Here is a 16,511-nt window from a genome sequence, read left to right as displayed (position 1 = left end):
CTCGCGATCGGTGCGGCCGTTGAGATCTGGAGGAAAGTTGAAACCAACTAATCAAAGCCTTTTGCGACTTCTGCATCCCATTCTCGCGCTACCAGAGGGAAAATCTCTCCCCACGGGCGGGTGCTGTTGATCCCTGCCGACCTTTGTGATCTGTCTCTGTCCCTCAAACTGTTCCCCCCGCACGAACCCTTCCTGCACCTCTCCGACATGTCATCGCCCAACCCCGCGGGAGCTCGTCCTGCCCGCCCTGTTTTGCGACAGGACTTCTCCAGTAGCTCTTTCATCCACGACCACCAGCAGTACAAGCCACCGGCACCCTTTACTCAGACAATAGGCAATGTGCTCGGAAACACTAATGAGCAGCCGCCGGCGGCGGTTGCCCGCAACTCGAATCCCATTTCTCCGGATCCAAAGAAGGTGACCGACAGTGGCATCATCCACAGTATCTTCCATCATCGCGAGGGCGTTCTCCCTCGAGGGACCCCGAAGCTGGTCGCAACTATATTCTACAAGTCTTCCGAGCCGGTGCACCCCCATCTACACCCCGATTCATCGCCCAATCCTCGACCTGGGGATAAGCTTCCTCACCCCATGGTACCTGTGGGCTCGGCCCCAACCATCGACATGGAGAAAATCCCACGCGAGCCTCCCGCGCCGGAACCTGAGCCTCTGGATCACCTATACGGCCCATATGTGTCACAGCTGTGCTTGACCAATTTCCTTCAAATTATCGAATCACTTCCAATTCCGTATCAGCGCATGACCACCTCGCACCGCTGTCTGGATACGCATGAGCATCCGCGCGTTGTGGAGGTCACTTTCTCGCCTCCTCCAAATCCAGATTATCTCAACTTCGACGACCTCCGTAAACATGAGAGTATATGGCGATTCGAGAGAGAATGGAATGTGGAGGTTGTTCTGCAGAGGGAGAGTGCTTTCCGCAGGCACAAGCGCTTGGTTGTTTTCGACATGGACAGCACTTTGATCAGGAATGAGGTGATCGACGAGATCGCTAAATTTATAGGCGTCGAGAAAGAAGTTTCCGTTAGTGCACTGCAATGTTTTTGTTTTGGTACGTGATCCTAACATTCAGTGGCAGGAAATTACCGAACGCGCAATGAATGGTGAGCTTGACTTCGCGGCGTCACTGAGGGAACGAGTCAGCCTGCTAAAGGGAGTGCCTGCGGATGTTTTCGAGAAACTGAAGTCAGTACTCACCATTTCCCCTGGTGCTAGGGAGGTGTGCAGAGCCCTCAAAAGGCTTGGCTGTAAGTTGGCTGTTCTGAGTGGAGGATTCCAACCACTTGCAGAATGGTTGGCTGGTGAGCTGGGCATTGATTACGCCTTTGCCAATCACGTACGTTTCAGCTCTCCCTTAGCTGACCCCTCACACCCCAATTTGTCCGTCTTCGTAGAGTATTCATTTTCACTAATCTCTGCCGTCCACAGCTTGAGGTTGACCCGACGTCGCAAACCTTGACGGGTAAACTTGTCCCAACATACCCGATCATAGACGCGAAACAGAAGCGCAGCCTGCTTAACTCCATTGCTGCGGATAACGGGATTGATATTGCGCAAACTGTTGCCGTTGGTGACGGTGCCAATGATCTGCTTATGCTCCATGCTGCTGGACTTGGAGTTGCGTATCGAGCCAAGAGCAAGGTGCAACTCGAAGCCCCAACACGCATCAACGGCGAGAGCCTAGTTGACGTTCTTTATCTTCTTGGTTTGAATGATGAGGACATCCAGGAGCTCACTGCGTAACTTTCACATAGAGAACATTCTTCGAGACTTCTGAAGGCTGGCTAGAACTGGTTATTCAACATTCTTTCTTATCTTGTCAGGAGCAGGTCTCTTACTTTCTTTCTGACTTGCCAGCGGGTCCTACTAAGTTTTCACGACCTCATAACTCACGATTCTTGCAGAATCTTGCGGGGGCACCGGCTTCTTTTCTTTTGGATTTACGGGCCGCGACCGCATAATTCTTAAATACTATTGCGAATATGAACTTCGTCTTAAGCTAAATGTAGGTGCAATTGGGACTGGTGGGGGTGGGCGTATGTATGTGATATATTCGAATGAATACCATGATGACTTATACGTGAAGAACGAACGAGCCAAACTAACCACCCTATGCCAAAATATCGGGGATCAAAATTATTTTGACGTAATAAATCTAGACTGAGGGTAAAGGGAAAACTTAGGTAGACTATTATTGCAGCTTATTTACGGAGTATAGGTCTATAATACTGATATTATGGGGTTATTGGGAGAACTCGTGTTGAACCATACCATCATATGTCCATGATACAATTATTTTGAACCATTACAAGACGCCTCAAATGACAAAGAATCTTCTCTCAGAATGTAAACCGATAATTGCTCTAACCATGCGCCAATATATGTTGAATGAATGAAATAGGAAATAACTACCGCGCTTCGTCGGCTGAGATGGTGTTATCGCTGACAGCCCCCTCGGGATTTCCAGCTCGTCTCTTCTTCAGGACGTTCTCGATAAAAGCCTCTCCAGCTTTGTAGCTACTCCGCACCAGAGGGCCGGAGGCGCAGTAGAGGAAGCCCATGTCGAGAGCACGCTGGCGCCAGAGTTCGAATTTATCTGGGGTCACGTATTCATGTACGGCCATATGACGCTTTGTTGGGCGCATATACTGACCAAATGTAACGACGTCAACGTTGACAGCTCGCAGCTGGCGCAGCGTATCCCAGAGCTGCTCTTCTGTCTCTCCAAGGCCCAGCATGAGCGACGTTTTCGTGATGAGTGATGGCTTGGCCTTCTTCGCGGCATCCAAGACACGAATTGATTGCTGGAACGTGGCTCGGCGATCACGGACAAATGGTGTCAAGGGTTCAACAGTCTCAACGTTGTGGGCGTACACATCCAAGCCAGACCGAGCCGTGATGGCAACCATCTCCGTATCCCCACGATAGTCACCAGTCAAGCACTCCACCAAGATGTTGGGTGCCTTTTGTTTGATCTTGATCACCGTCTCAGCAAAGTGGCGAGCACCACCATCGACAAGGTCATCGCGGTCGACAGCTGTCAAGACGACATACCCCAATCCCCATCTAGAAATAGCCTCCGATGTATTTTCCGGCTCGTGAGGGTCAAGCGGTGGCGGGGCACGGGAAGTCTTCACACTGCAGAACCGGCAACCTCGCGTGCACGTATCACCCATAAGCATGATTGTCGCAGTAGCGGAGGACTTGTCGCCGCCGCCCCAGCAGTCGGAGATATTCGGGCATCGCGCCTCCTCACACACAGTGTGTAGATTGAGACCTCGGAGATCTTTCTTAAGGCGCTGGTAGTTCTTTGAATCGGGAATCGGTGTTTTCAGCCATGATGGTAACCGGGTCATTTCCTTCTTGCGCCCGGCTGGTCCGACGAGAGCGGTTTTGAGGGCGTACGCTTCAGAGGGATCGAGGGGGGCATTGTCGCTTCCGCCACCAACAAAGTCTGTAAACGAGGGACCGGCATTGAGCTTGTCCGTGAATGTTGTCCGTTTCCTCGTAGTTGCTGTCGAAGCTCCGCCGGTGGCGGAAGAGGGATCAGTAGTTGCGTAACCACGATAGCTGAGGTAGGGAACGCTCCCTGATTGAGGGACCGCAGCCTTTGAGGAGCAAAGAGCTCTAAAGCGGTTTGTCGCAGCAGCCATGGTGGTAACTGCAACAAGAGGGTGTTGGTGTTGTTTGCGAGAAGGTGGAATTCCGCGGGAAACCGTCGCCGGTGATGAAAGCCCGCCTAGTCCGTATTATATAATCATGCCTCAGGCACCTAAGTTAACTTACCCGCAGACAAGCTAGCCGCGTGGTATATTCTACAAAGCAGGTAATAATACGATATGAAGTTGATGTGACTGGGTATCCGTATATTATTGATTCTAAATACTAAATATTGATGGGAGTGAATAATTATATATTAAACACTGTAAGTGTCGTACCCAACTTAGACGAATATCACTCAACAACCAGCGGGTGCAACAAAGGGAATAAGGAAAGAGATGGAGAGAGAGCTAGATTGTGCAATGGGAAGGTATAGGAATACGAAAATGCTGAAAGAATGACAGGAGCTCTAATCAAGACACAGAGGATCGCTTTGATATAGAGAAGAAAAAGGAAATGAAAATGAAAATGAAGGGATAGTGGTTTCCTGGTAAAAGAAAGGAATTAACGAATGTCTATGCTTTGGTCTCCAGGACCTGCATTAGAACTAGCACGGACGACTTGAGGGCCTCGTCATGAGGGCCTCGGAGTGTAAATAGAAGGTTATCCGCAATTCGATCGAGATCTTGGTTAAGTTTGCTGCTTCGAGATCCAAGCACCTCGTCCCGGATACGCAAAGGCGGAGCTTGCGCAAACTTCATTCCAAGAATTGAAGTAGCCTTCTCCGGCACCGTGTCTAGCTTTGAAACCTGGGCACGAGGCGGCCCATTAAGTGTTCTGCGGCACAGCGACGGCAAAGAGAGTAGATAGTTTTTCGCAATCAAAACAGCACAGAGAGAATCGAGAAGCGATTGAGGGGCGTCGGGGAATATTTGGCGGAAAGGGCGTAGTAGGGCCCGTTCGTGATTTTGACGCAGGAACATGACAACTGGAGAGGTAAGGCGGAGCATGTTCTGTGGAAAGTCTTTGACTGAGTGCTCTAGCTGGTCTATCGTCCACTCATGATCCCACCACTTCTCTAACTCTTCCTTGTCAGACCTTGTCGACGAGGCGTCGGAAGATGCATGTATTCGCGGCGACGGAAGGGATTTATGTGGATGTGGTTTTGGATTTGTCTCCGAGCTGTCCGCATTTTCTCGTGTTTGGTCACAGGTGATGGTTTCACTGGCGGCTTCTGAAGCGACAGAGCTCGAGTCTGTATATTCATCTTCTTTATCGTCACAATCTCCCTTTGAAGAGTAAGTGGAACTATGCGTAGAATATCCGCTGTCGGACATTTCCAGTGGCGTGTCAGGACTAAAGGCCGAAACCTCTGGCAGACTGTGATCGGGTGTGGCGGGTATGGTACTTGTCGGAGTAGGGAGCGAGTAGCTCATTGCTGGAGAGGATTGTCGAGAGATATCAACCAACTTAGGCTTTGTTTTGCTTTTTACCGCGAGCATCTGGCATGGAAATTAGTACGCTCACGAATTTCACCTGAAGACAGGTCGGACATACCGCATCATTATGTTCACGATTCCAGTCCGGAACGAACGGGCTCTTTTGAACAATTTGAAACTTCCTTCGATTAGAAACCTTGGATTTGCCGGCTTCCTTCTCTGCCGACTCCATTGGAGCTCCCTGGAGCCATGTCTCGCAATATGAGAGACTGCTTGGGACCCAACTACCCTCACTCGAGACTGTGCCAGACCTACTCCGCTCTGCCCTCGAAGATGATCCAGAAAAGTTCCTCACCCCTACCGAGTCTGTACCCGAGCAGGTTGCACGGGGTGACATACATCTTGAATCCGTTGTTGCAGGATTGAACTGCATATTGCCCAACTCACATTGTTTCACAAGGTTGGAATGTGCCATGTGTACATTGGTCGCCTCACCCGAGCACTCTTGAACGGATACGTCAGTTGCAGGTGTCTGAGGAGTGCAGTGTTGACAGGAAGCTGTTCGAGGATGGCAGGTACAGTCATCAGCTTCTCGATCGTTGTCAATCTCAGACCCTGGTTTCGAAGAGAAGTATGTAGACGCCAGTGAAGCCTGGGAGCGTTGAGTGTCAGATAATGGAGGACTCGGGAGAAGGCCGAATGTCTCTAGGGTCGAGGCCGTGAGGTTCTGGTCTGATCGCCAGGCTCGCAGTGTCCGAATTTCAGGAGGTCGTGAAGTGGTCGGTGACTCCCGAGTAGGAGCTGAACCATTCTCGAAAGAAGGGGATGCTGGGAGACGAAGTTGGAAAGGTTCTTTCATCTTGCGCACCGATCGAAAAGGTGAAATAGAGGTCGTGCCGCGGTCTGCTGAACGTCTTGGTTGCGATACGGTATACTCAGACTGCTCGGCGCGCGGAGATGTTGATCGGATGAAGGAGAGAGAGTTCTGTGGCTGCTGCCTCTTCCATGGTTGAACATTCGGGGAATACCGCGGAGAAGCTAGGTTACTGGGATGAGATGCCTGATCCTGGCCTGCTAGACTATAAGTTGGAACGCTCCTGTTTACGTATGTCGGGACGGGACTCGCGGTCACGGTGTGATGGCGCTGATGGCTATGAACATGCCTAGGGTGCCAGCCGGCAGCTTCGTAGTCCGCAAAGGACATGGCGAATACAAGTAAAGAGTCAAATGATATTAGAAATATGAAGTTCGCTTGTCGACCACGTAGTATGGGTGAACGATAGGGCGAAAATCAGAATTGAGAATTCCAAGCCAGTATGGGCGTAGACGCGGTGGAAGAGACCTTATACTGTTGAGTGGTTCAAATTACCAAACATCCCTTGGCCACCTTGCGGTGACAGAACGCCAGACATCGGGCATGCTAATCGCCCCCTTCCAGAGGAATTTTGGAACATGATCAAAGTCTAAAGGGCCGCTGCCCACCGTCCTTGCATTCCAGACAGAGGCAAGTCTGGATCATTGGACAGAAAGCCACAGAGAAACGTGGGTGATGGGCCTCTCAGGGCCTCTGCAGAGCGTCATCACAGAAGGAATGAGACACGCAGGATGCGCGCGAATCAGAAGGGGAGACCCCTCGAGGGGACATTGGATGGACGTCACGGTGCCTCGATTAAATCAAGCTGTTGCGCCGGGCAATCAAAAGTTGCAGCCCCTAGTTAGAGCCCCTTGCGTCAGTTGCTGTGGGTGCACTTGCATAGTGCCCATGCTTAGGCAGGGCGATTCAATCCAAGAGCATGTGCAAGAATTCCAACCGAGATGTGGCGGCTACAAATTGGGCCTCAGCTCTTTAAGAGCTTGAATTCCTCCAAGAGGCGCCCAATTGCTTCAATCCGAGCCGAGTTCTTGATGAAGGCCTGCCATCGTTGGTAGCAGAGCAAGCCAACTCCAGCAATGCTTTGCATGGTATAATCAGTCTAGCCGAATAGGATTAGCACTTTGAAAATGAAGGAGTTCAGGGATTCAGGGTCTTTCCCTTCCCCAGGGTTGATGTTGATCTGATGAAGCCCATTGAAACTATTTTATTGGCTCAAAAGGGAATGCCACGTGATCGAATACAAACACTGCAAACGATCTTATCGCAGAGCCAAAAAAAAAAAAAAAGATATGGGCCAAGATAGATCGAAGAACGTTCTGCGAAACGACCGACTTGAATCCCATAAAGCTCCCCATGCTATCAGAATGCTTTGTTGCGTCGACCTTGGCGTCCGCGAAAACGCCTGTCTCGGCGTCCCTAAGGGATGTCGGAATTTGTCTCCATGAGCTTCAGCCGTCATCGACCCTACGGTCCACCTTCAAGAAGAGCTCGACTGCACCAAATTGTTTGGCAGTGAGCGTGTCGCATGTGTTTGCTGCGCAGTCAGAAAAGGCAATTGTACATGTATATAGTAGGGAAAAGGGCAATCAGGAAGCTACTGTTCCATTTCCTGAGCGCATCCGCAGCATTGCCGTTGCAGGATCGAAGAATGGCGATATCGTGGTTTTGGGCACAGAGGGTGGCCGTCTGATTTTGTGGGAGGTAGGTTAATCCAATTGGCATCGTATGAATCAAGGCTGATGATATTCGACAAAGGTTTGCACTGGGCGCCAAGTTGCTTCCACAGCATCGCATTTACGTCCAGTTACCACCGTCGTGGTCGATCCCAGCTCGAACTTCATCCTCTCCGGCTCGTCGGATGCCAGTATCCATGTTTGGTCATTAGTAGACCTCCTATCTTTCACAAAACCCCCATCAGGCCGCGACCGGCAACCCCCGAACTCGCCTATCCGCACATTCTCTAACCACCGAGCGGGCGTTAGTGCTATTGTGGTGGGCCACAGCACTGGCAAATACAATATCGCTGTCTCTGCTGCCCAAGATAATACTGCTATTGCCTGGGACTATCGGACCGGTCATGTTCTACGGAACTTCCTTTTGCCGTCTAGTGCGGCTTCCCTTGTTCTCGACCCTGTTGATAGGGCACTCTATGTGGGCTATGAGGATGGCAGCATCCAGTCGGTAGACTTTTACAAGGACCAACCTACCCAGCATGCTCTTTATAATCCATCGCTGCAGGCAACTCCGGCGCAGGTGTCCTCGGAAGAACGCTGGCTGCCACCGTCCGCTGATAGCGGCACAGCGCATTCCCTGACTCTTTCTTATGATGGCATGACCCTGCTATCAAGCCATGAAAATGGCAAGGTTTATTCCTGGAATGTTGGAAGACGGAAATACGCCTCAACGATAGCGGAATTGACACATCCGGCCACGAACGTTATTATGCTGCCGCTCGATGGCTTATATCAGCAGGCTACCAATCTAAAGCGAGTAGCACACACTATAGTCAAGCCAAAATACGACCATACCCTTTCAGAAAATGCACAATCCGCAGGCACCGTTCCTGCAGACTACGAGTTCAACACACATCTTCTATATTCATTACCGTCCAGGGAAACACCTGCAGGGCCAGACTGGTTTATGGATGCCTTCTCTCACTCTTCATTCCCCACGTCCATGCTAGAGCAAGGCCTATCTGAACTCGCTGCCATGGGTCAACCAGGATCGAATCCAGTATCGGCTCCTTCGATGGACGCTGCAATGGATGTTGACAACCCTGCGAAGGATTCCCAAATCGCTTCTCTAGAAACCGAGATCGCTACTCTGAAACAGAAAGCGTCCGTGAGCGATACAGCCCGGCAGTCCACTACTGATGAAATTACACGACTCCGCTCAGAACTTGTCAATCTCCACGACTACATCAGCGAGCTCAATGGGAAACAGGAGCAGTCACATCGGGAGAAGGTCCGACGGGAAGCACGCAAGGAGGAAAGGGCAACCCGACGACGGGAAGCCTGGTTTGCGGCAGAGAAAAAAGGGAAGAACGGTGATTCTGTACTTCGCCGAATGGAAGTCGAGGACTCTGAAACGAGTGGCACCGACGATCAAAGCAGTGACGAGCAATGATACTTCTCTCCGTTACGTCATTCTACGTCCTTCATTTCGTTCACGTTTTTTAGCTGGTCGTATAATTAGGAGCGTCTGGCATGTTTCAAGGGTCTCCGAAGCACGATACTACATAGGACATGGGTAACATTCCACGGCGCAATGGGTTAAAAGTTTGGGTTGAGTATAGAGCTCCAAGTATGATTGGACTACCTAGCATATACACGGCGAATAATAAGACAACGTTGTATGCGGCGATTATAATTAGCTGCCATGCAGTGTTCACTTCACGACTCCCTTCATCCCTTGATCCCTATATCAACCAAGCCGGCGTAAAGTGACATCTCAATATTGCACATTCCAGGGCCGTGTCAGAGGGGCCTTTTTACCCAATAAAGCAAAAATCACGGTTTAAAGCGTTTTTATCCCGACTACAAATTCCGAAAACGTTTCAGCGTCTTATTAAGGGACACACCCAACGGCTGATGCCTATACTCCGTACCATTGGCATGGTGCGGGTATATCACTTGGGCCTCTTGTAAACTCGGCCACTGTTGAATTTAAACTAAAATGGTATACATGGCATGGAGAAGCTCAATTACTAACTTCGCAGACCGTTTTATGTACATGGTTAAAGTTGAGAGAATGATATCAGTTCTCAGTACCCACCGCTCGCACCCCCCTGCTCTTGCACCTCACCCTCCAACTCCTGCACAATCTTGACTCCTGAACTCGCACCAATGCGCTCTGCCCCGGCTTTCAACATATTGATGCAATCTGCTGCAGAACGTACACCGCCACTCGCCTTAACCTTCGTCCCCTTACCCACAACCTTTGCCGTCTCATACATCAAGGCCACATTCTCAACCGAAGCACCCGCACCATTAAACCCAGTGCTTGTCTTGATGAAATCCGCCCCAGCCAAGCAGGAGATAACAGACCCGGCAATTATCTCATCCCGAGTCAACTGCGACGTCTCTAGAATAACCTTCAACCCAATGGGCGCCGGAGCGGCCTTGCGGACACCAAGGATATCCTCGTAAACATCCATGTACTGCTTTGTCTTGAGTAGCGGGTACTTGAGAACCATATCGAGTTCCGAAGCCCCCAACTCGACAGCTTTTCGTGCCTCGTTTTCTTTCTCTGAAGTCTCATACATGCCTTCGTGGAAGCCGACAACACAGGCGACGCCTACCTCGGGTGCCTCGCGCAGCTTCTTCACGGCCTGTTCAACATGGCCTAAACGAACGCATACTGTTGCGAATTGGTACTTCGAGGCCTGATCACATAGTTCGTTGATTTGTTCTTCTGTTGCTGCTAGTCCTAACTGGGTGTGATCAATGGTGCGGTTGATTTTGGCAGGTGGCGTGGCTTGTTGCTCTGAAACGTTTGATAGCGAGCTTTGGATTGTGGAGATGAGGGTCTCCCACTCCGCGTCGTTCTTGGGGACAGACATAGTGAGGTCGAGTCTTTTCTCAAGTCTCTCCGAGAAAGTAAACAAAACGTAGAAGAACACAAATCCCGACAGGTCATTGACAGCCCCTCTTCCTGCGGAGAACGCGGAGTAACCCCACGTGATATCTAGATCTAGACGGACTAAACGGATTTTGTGTATTCGCAGGCCGCCTTAACAGGATACACGGGGCATTATACTACTCGAATGATTGGCAAGACTCGCGGTGACCTCGGTAATAGTTCGGACATAACTATAAAGAAAGACTGGGAGCAGAGATCTACATTACAGGCCATACAGGCTGTAGTCGGCAAGTCTCCAATTCAGGTTCACAACAGGAAAATACAATAGTGTGTTCGAATGGCGACGTATTCTACTAACAGCAATTTTATTCAACTTGGCAAAATGTATAAAAGTCGGGTATCGATTATGCTTTGGCCTCTCCTCCACCAACGATGAAAGACTGCGCGAGTCATCTCCCCCGATTTAGGTGAAAGTGCCGAACACCATGTCTTGCTCGTTCAATAGGCATTGACCCCTCAGCAGCATGATCCTTTGCATGAGCCTTGAATGTCATCCACCTTTCCAAACTTTCCTGAGCCAAATGATCCAAAACCGCCGCCGCCACCGGGGCCACCACCTCCACCTCCACCACCTCCTCCCCCTCGCGGGCCCCCAAAGCCATTCCAGCGAGGTCTGGTGTTGTCCTTGTTTTCGGCTCTTGTGACGTTGAATGGTGAGTTCTGGGCAGCCTCGTAAGGGTCAAGCTGGGATCGAACTGTCAGCAACAATGTCGAGAAGGGATGGAAGAGATGGGATGACTTGGGGAAGACCATTCAAATAAACATACCGCGAAAAAGCTTGTGAAGTAGAGCCCAAGGAACAGATAGATATTTTCCATAAAACGTCTTATCTGGACGGAAACTGGAGGACTGTGGATAAGAGACGATATCATTAGTGATCGGCGCTGGTGGGAAAGAGCATCACTGCGGCGGGGGCGATGCGGTTTTTTACTCACGCTTGGAGTATCTGCCCATTATGTAGATAGACGCCGGGCTTCGAGGATGCTTTCGATGATGCCATGATTAATATGCAGTTGCGATGGAGTGATGATGGATTAATCAGTGGCTAAGTTGCAAGTTGGGGGAGATGACAGAAAGACGCCGGGCTTGGCGTTGGCGGGCCCGTGACTCTTTGTTCCTATTACTACTTGGGATGTTATCATAACGTACAATGAATGAGATAGCATCAAATTAGCATGAACGGAGATAAATTTCAATAGATAAATTTTCTAATTCTAGACAGATCTATATGGGTATCATAAACACTTTTCTGCCTGCTAACATGCCATCATGAATTTAAGCTGTCGTTGATCCTCGGACCTTCGATCGTGTCTCGTAACTCGTCCAAATCCCGGAAACCGTCTTCAACAATCCATTTCTGACCATCAGTCGGTTTGTGAAGAACATGGCAGCTCGCCCCAACTACAAGTAAGCCAGGTGGCCGCGATCCCTCAGCCTCAAATGCTTGGCAGACATGCTCGAGTGTAGAACGTATCACTCGCTGATCACTGCAGGAAGCACGTTCAATGATGGCGCAAGGTGTTTCTCTTGGCCAGAGTTGTCGCGGGCGCGGGGGATTGTCACATTCTTCCGCGATTGGATTGGTTAGAGAGTCGATAAGGGTGGAAAGTCGGTGCAATGCCATCAAAAAGACAACTGTCTGTGTCGGCACATAGGTTGGAGGATCTGGTGCTGCACCTTTCCTTCCAGTGCCTGTGCATACCAAGACCTGGTCAGATACTCCTCTGTGAGTTGCAGGGATCTCTGCAAACAGGGGGGCGCTCAATGCACTGGTGATGCCGGGTAATACAACAGGCGTAAAGCCCTCGGCGCGGAAAAATTCAAGTTCTTCTCCTCCTCGCCCATAAAGATATGGGTCACCTTGTTTAAGACGTAGTACCTGGCGACCTTTTTGAAGTGCATCCAAGCCCATGCGGAGAAACTCCTCTTGAGCTTGGTCAGCGTTTCCTGGAAATTTTCGCGCAATCCGAACCTCTGTTCGCCGCGGGATCAGTTCTAAAACAGGTGCCGGCACAAGTTTATCGGCTAGGATGATGTCTGCGCACTGAATAGCATTATAGGTTGCCCGTGTGAGCAAATCAGGATGCCCTGGACCTGATCCAGCGAGAATAATTTTGCCCTTGCGCTCAGGTAACTGGACCCCATTCGTGTCAGAAGGATTCGTATTCCCTGAGCTGTATTCTTGAAGTATGTTATCGATGTCCGAATCGTTGATGGCAGCGAGCTTGCGAAGTGGCCAGTATTCACAGATCTGAGACAACCAGCGCATGCGGCGAGTTTTTGCGGCGTTAACGTCGTCATTTGTGACCAAATTATTGAAGGTGTGCTTTTGTCCAGTTGAGTCGTCCTCATCAACATCAAAGCCCGTATCACACAGGCCCGCAGCAAAGTCTTCTTCCCAGAGACGCTTTCTGGCCGTTCCCAGTCTGTCTATGGCACTCCCGAGGTTTGGAGGAAGTGCTGACGATATTTCTCTCTTCAGTCGCGAGCCTAGCTTGCAGCCCCGGCCGGAAGTCGTAATTCCGACATGAAGCGGGCCATCTGAGTAGGTAGACAGCAAGCTGAAGGTGCAAAGAGCTGGAGCATCGGATACATTAACCGGGATCCTGAGGCGTCGGCATAATTTGGAGATATGAGAGCCTGTAAGTAAAGTTAGAGAAGGTCACTATGAAATGACATTGCACTGTACATACTCAGAGGATGACTCCCACCAAGGGTGACAAAGACCATGTCCACGACGTGATCAACCTCTTCCCTCCCTAAGGTCGTTAAATCACCATCTTCAAATTCCCTTTGAATCCATTTTGCAGGCCCATTTTCAATATGTGCTGCTAAAGTATATTGCAAACTCTCTGAGCCAGGCGAGATGACCACTGGCTTTGCGCCTGCTTGCACACTTTTGGTGCAACGGGCTGCAGCAAGAGGATTAGCCCCAACAATCAAATGCACCTGGGAGTCCGCGTTTAATGAAGCCAACAGCGGGATTTGCGCTGGGTTCTCTGACGATGCGTCCTTCATTGTGGAAAGCTATCACCCGAGTCCCGACTTGGCGGCCCCGGGGAATTGTTCAGAGATGATTGAAAGTGATGAGCAAATGTGGTGAGAGTGTCAAGCGCCTTGAGCGATTTCTATCTTCTTCTTGTCAAGCAGGGCGTCGAGCATGAAGCATTTAAAAAAGCCGCCAATCTCCCGGTACTGACTCCGCGGAAATAAAATAGATCAAAGCCAATTGGTTGAGAGGCAAATCGAGATAACGGTGGCTTTGAAGACGTTTTGGATAATTATTATTCGTGATGATGATCAGTAGATAAGCCTATCGTAGGCTATTGAGAGGTCTCAACATTCAGAAGATCAGAAGATCAAAAGCAACTGGAAATGACTCCATTCAGTGTGGACTTTTCCCTTGTCCTTGTAGATTTTATACATTCTTCCGCCCAAAGCAGTTAAAACGATGGCGTGATCATGGCAGCTTATCTAATTTGATGCCTTGTTTGTAAGGCTGCAATATAGGGTTGATTCCGCTGTGTAGAGAGGAGGTCGGCAATAAAGCCGCCGCTTGGGCTCCATGAACAAACCAGGCGTCGTTCATGATAAATGGATGGTTTGTACAGTTGGTTGAGATTTTATTTGTCGTACAGCACCCAGTCGGGTGCTCATTCAGCCATAAGCTGCGACGTAAAACTGGCTGTTCCACATGGCGTAGGAAGTAGACTCAATATGGAACGCACAAACAAAATTTATAATACCTCAGGGCTTGATTGAGAGTTGCAAATGTGATCCCTAGATATACACATGAGGGGTTTGCACAGGGTGAAGTTGATCCCTTTGTTTGGACTTGAGCCGAGAGGACAACCTGCTCACGTGATGTGGAGCTTCGGCCAGCTCGACTGACGCCGCAAGCTCCAGATGCAATCATATCTCATCATCTTCTCCAACCTCACAGCCCATCATATCCACAAATTCCTGGGCGGGTTAATATTCTCTTTCTCACCTCCTGATACATACCTCTCTTCCTCCCATTTCCTGCTCCTGATACCGCCGCAAATCAGCGATTACCATCATGTCCGACGGACTCTTCAAGCCGGAGAAGGACTTCTCCAAGGATGCTGACAAGCTGATTCCGGAGGCGGAGCAGTTAGCAAAGGTAGAATCTATTGATTCCGTTGATTCAAAGGGGTCTCTATACTAACTACTTGGTAGACTGACGTCCAGGGAGCAATCGACAAGCTGCTAGTGTTGGAGAAGCAAGCCAGACAGGTATGACAGTTCCATCCCACTAATACATAATTGTCGTATTCTAATTGCCGTGATCTCATAGTCAAGCGACTTACCCACCACATCTCGATTACTCATTACTATCGTCACAATCAGCAAGAACTCCGGCGACTGGAACCTGCTCAACGACCAAGTCCTACTCCTTTCGAAGAAGCATGGCCAGCTCAAGCAAGCCATCACAAGGATGGTACAGACGGTGATGAAATATTTGGATGAGACGCCGAATCTGGAGACCAAGCTATCAGTTATCCAGGCCCTGCGAACCGTCACGGAGGGAAAGGTCAGTGCATAGGCAGGCTTTATTCCGTCCACCAAGTTAACGTACCTCTCAGATTTTTGTCGAAGTTGAAAGAGCTCGGGTCACACGGATCTTGTCCCAGATTAAAAAGTCCCAAGGTGATTTGAACGCCGCTGCCGACATTCTCTGCGAATTACAAGTCGAAACTTTCGGATCGATGACAAGAAGGGAGAAGACTGAATTCATTCTCGAACAAGTCGCACTCTGTATTGAGCGTGGTGATTGGACACAGGCGACAGTTCTGAGCCGGAAGATCAACAAACGATATTTCGCCCGCAAGCCGAAGAAGAGCCCGGAGGAGATTGAGAAGCTCAAGAAGGAGGCTGAAGAAAGAGAGAAGTCCCGGGGACCCGACGAGCCTCCCATGGAGGTGGATGACGATGTCACGGATCTGAAGCTTCGCTACTACGAACAGCAGATTATTCTTGCCAACCATGATTACAAGTACCTGGATGTTTGCAAGCACTACAGGGAGGTGCTTGATACTGATTCGGTACAAGAAAACACAGAACAACTTCAAGCGGTAAGCTCACTCGTCTTCTGTCAACCATCTAAGTAGTACATGCTGATCTGCCACTCAGGCTCTCGCGCGAATTGTATACTATATCGTACTGTCGCCATACGACAACGAACAGTCCGATCTATTGCACCGTATCCAACAGGACTCAAGGCTCTCCGCGGTTGCTGTTGAGGCTCGCTTGGTAAAACTGTTTACCGTACCCGAACTCATGCGTTGGCCCATTGTTGCGGAGCAGTTCGGTCCTCATCTATGCGATACCGACGTCTTCAAACCTAAGCCGAGTCAGTCCGCGGAAGACCAGCCATACAAGAGGTGGCAAGACCTTCGCAAGCGCGTCATTGAACACAACGTACGTGTGGTGGCGAAGTATTACACCCGCATCCAAATGGGGCGGTTGACCCAGCTTCTGGACCTGACCGAGGAGGAAACCGAGAAGTACATCAGTGAACTGGTTACCTCGAAGACCATCTATGCGAAAATTGACCGACCTGCTCGGCTGGTCAACTTCGCCAAACCTCGCGATGCAGATGACGTGCTGAACGAGTGGAGCAGCGACATGAAGAATCTGTTAGGCCTCCTAGAGCGTATTGACCATCTCATCACCAAGGAAGAGATGATGGCACGCATCCTCCCAACCCGGGAGAAAGCCAAGGCTCGTTAATGCTCAGACGATCAGGAACGTGAGGGGATGGTAGCATATAACGGGTGTACAGCTATGCAATAGTAGAAATGAAAATCATCCGCATGATTAGCACTCAACTGCTGAGCGCAAATAACTTCGTAATCATATGTACTCTGTATATCTAAGAAACCAAAAGCTCTATAGGTATAAGTCAAAGCCGC

The 16,511-nt window shown here is 49.9% G+C and overlaps 8 protein-coding genes across 8 annotated transcripts; 3 read left to right on the top strand and 5 right to left on the bottom strand.

Annotated features, from left to right (window-relative positions):
* Nucleotides 1-207: 207 nt before the first annotated feature.
* ASPVEDRAFT_126707 (phosphoserine phosphatase SerB) lies at nt 208-1,764 on the top strand (the record flags this gene model as incomplete). The annotated part of the gene is made up of 3 exons (XM_040806390.1): nt 208-1,044; nt 1,100-1,357; nt 1,450-1,764. 3 exons carry the CDS (start codon nt 208-210, stop codon nt 1,762-1,764), a joined length of 1,410 nt encoding a protein of 469 aa, XP_040666384.1.
* Nucleotides 1,765-2,117: 353 nt separating this feature from the next.
* ASPVEDRAFT_40159 (lipoate synthase) lies at nt 2,118-3,715 on the bottom strand. Its single transcript, XM_040812070.1, has one exon. It carries the CDS (start codon nt 3,672-3,674, stop codon nt 2,430-2,432), a length of 1,245 nt encoding a protein of 414 aa, XP_040666383.1. The 5' UTR covers nt 3,675-3,715; the 3' UTR covers nt 2,118-2,429.
* Nucleotides 3,716-4,196: 481 nt separating this feature from the next.
* ASPVEDRAFT_27334 (uncharacterized protein) lies at nt 4,197-6,264 on the bottom strand (the record flags this gene model as incomplete). Its single annotated transcript, XM_040810007.1, has 2 exons — nt 4,197-5,123; nt 5,179-6,264. The coding sequence occupies 2 exons, from the start codon at nt 6,262-6,264 to the stop codon at nt 4,197-4,199; spliced, it is 2,013 nt and encodes a 670-aa protein (XP_040666382.1).
* Nucleotides 6,265-7,287: 1,023 nt separating this feature from the next.
* ASPVEDRAFT_27333 (putative ribosomal assembly complex component Ipi3) lies at nt 7,288-9,060 on the top strand (the record flags this gene model as incomplete). Its single annotated transcript, XM_040810006.1, has 2 exons — nt 7,288-7,635; nt 7,690-9,060. The coding sequence occupies 2 exons, from the start codon at nt 7,288-7,290 to the stop codon at nt 9,058-9,060; spliced, it is 1,719 nt and encodes a 572-aa protein (XP_040666381.1).
* Nucleotides 9,061-9,526: 466 nt separating this feature from the next.
* On the bottom strand, nt 9,527-10,596 carry ASPVEDRAFT_40155 (2-deoxyribose-5-phosphate aldolase). The gene has a single exon (XM_040812069.1). It carries the CDS (start codon nt 10,493-10,495, stop codon nt 9,698-9,700), a length of 798 nt encoding a protein of 265 aa, XP_040666380.1. The 5' UTR covers nt 10,496-10,596; the 3' UTR covers nt 9,527-9,697.
* A 122-nt stretch (nt 10,597-10,718) lies between these two features.
* ASPVEDRAFT_40154 (uncharacterized protein) lies at nt 10,719-11,630 on the bottom strand. Its single transcript, XM_040812068.1, has 3 exons — nt 11,511-11,630; nt 11,343-11,424; nt 10,719-11,259 (listed from the first exon to the last, which is right to left on the bottom strand). The coding sequence occupies exons 1-3, from the start codon at nt 11,573-11,575 to the stop codon at nt 11,032-11,034; spliced, it is 375 nt and encodes a 124-aa protein (XP_040666379.1). The 5' UTR covers nt 11,576-11,630; the 3' UTR covers nt 10,719-11,031.
* Nucleotides 11,631-11,842: 212 nt separating this feature from the next.
* ASPVEDRAFT_127107 (putative siroheme synthase) lies at nt 11,843-13,593 on the bottom strand (the record flags this gene model as incomplete). Its single annotated transcript, XM_040806425.1, has 2 exons — nt 11,843-13,215; nt 13,269-13,593. The coding sequence occupies 2 exons, from the start codon at nt 13,591-13,593 to the stop codon at nt 11,843-11,845; spliced, it is 1,698 nt and encodes a 565-aa protein (XP_040666378.1).
* Nucleotides 13,594-14,486: 893 nt separating this feature from the next.
* Nucleotides 14,487-16,441, top strand: ASPVEDRAFT_582820 (proteasome regulatory particle lid subunit RPN5). Its single transcript, XM_040815413.1, has 5 exons — nt 14,487-14,719; nt 14,776-14,832; nt 14,894-15,130; nt 15,183-15,671; nt 15,730-16,441. The coding sequence occupies exons 1-5, from the start codon at nt 14,636-14,638 to the stop codon at nt 16,327-16,329; spliced, it is 1,467 nt and encodes a 488-aa protein (XP_040666377.1). The 5' UTR covers nt 14,487-14,635; the 3' UTR covers nt 16,330-16,441.
* The last annotated feature ends 70 nt before the right edge of the window (nt 16,442-16,511 follow it).

Source organism: Aspergillus versicolor (genome assembly GCF_001890125.1).
Source record: "Aspergillus versicolor CBS 583.65 unplaced genomic scaffold ASPVEscaffold_3, whole genome shotgun sequence".
NCBI lineage: Eukaryota > Fungi > Ascomycota > Eurotiomycetes > Eurotiales > Aspergillaceae > Aspergillus > Aspergillus versicolor.
This window is presented reverse-complemented; position numbering and strand designations above follow the sequence as displayed.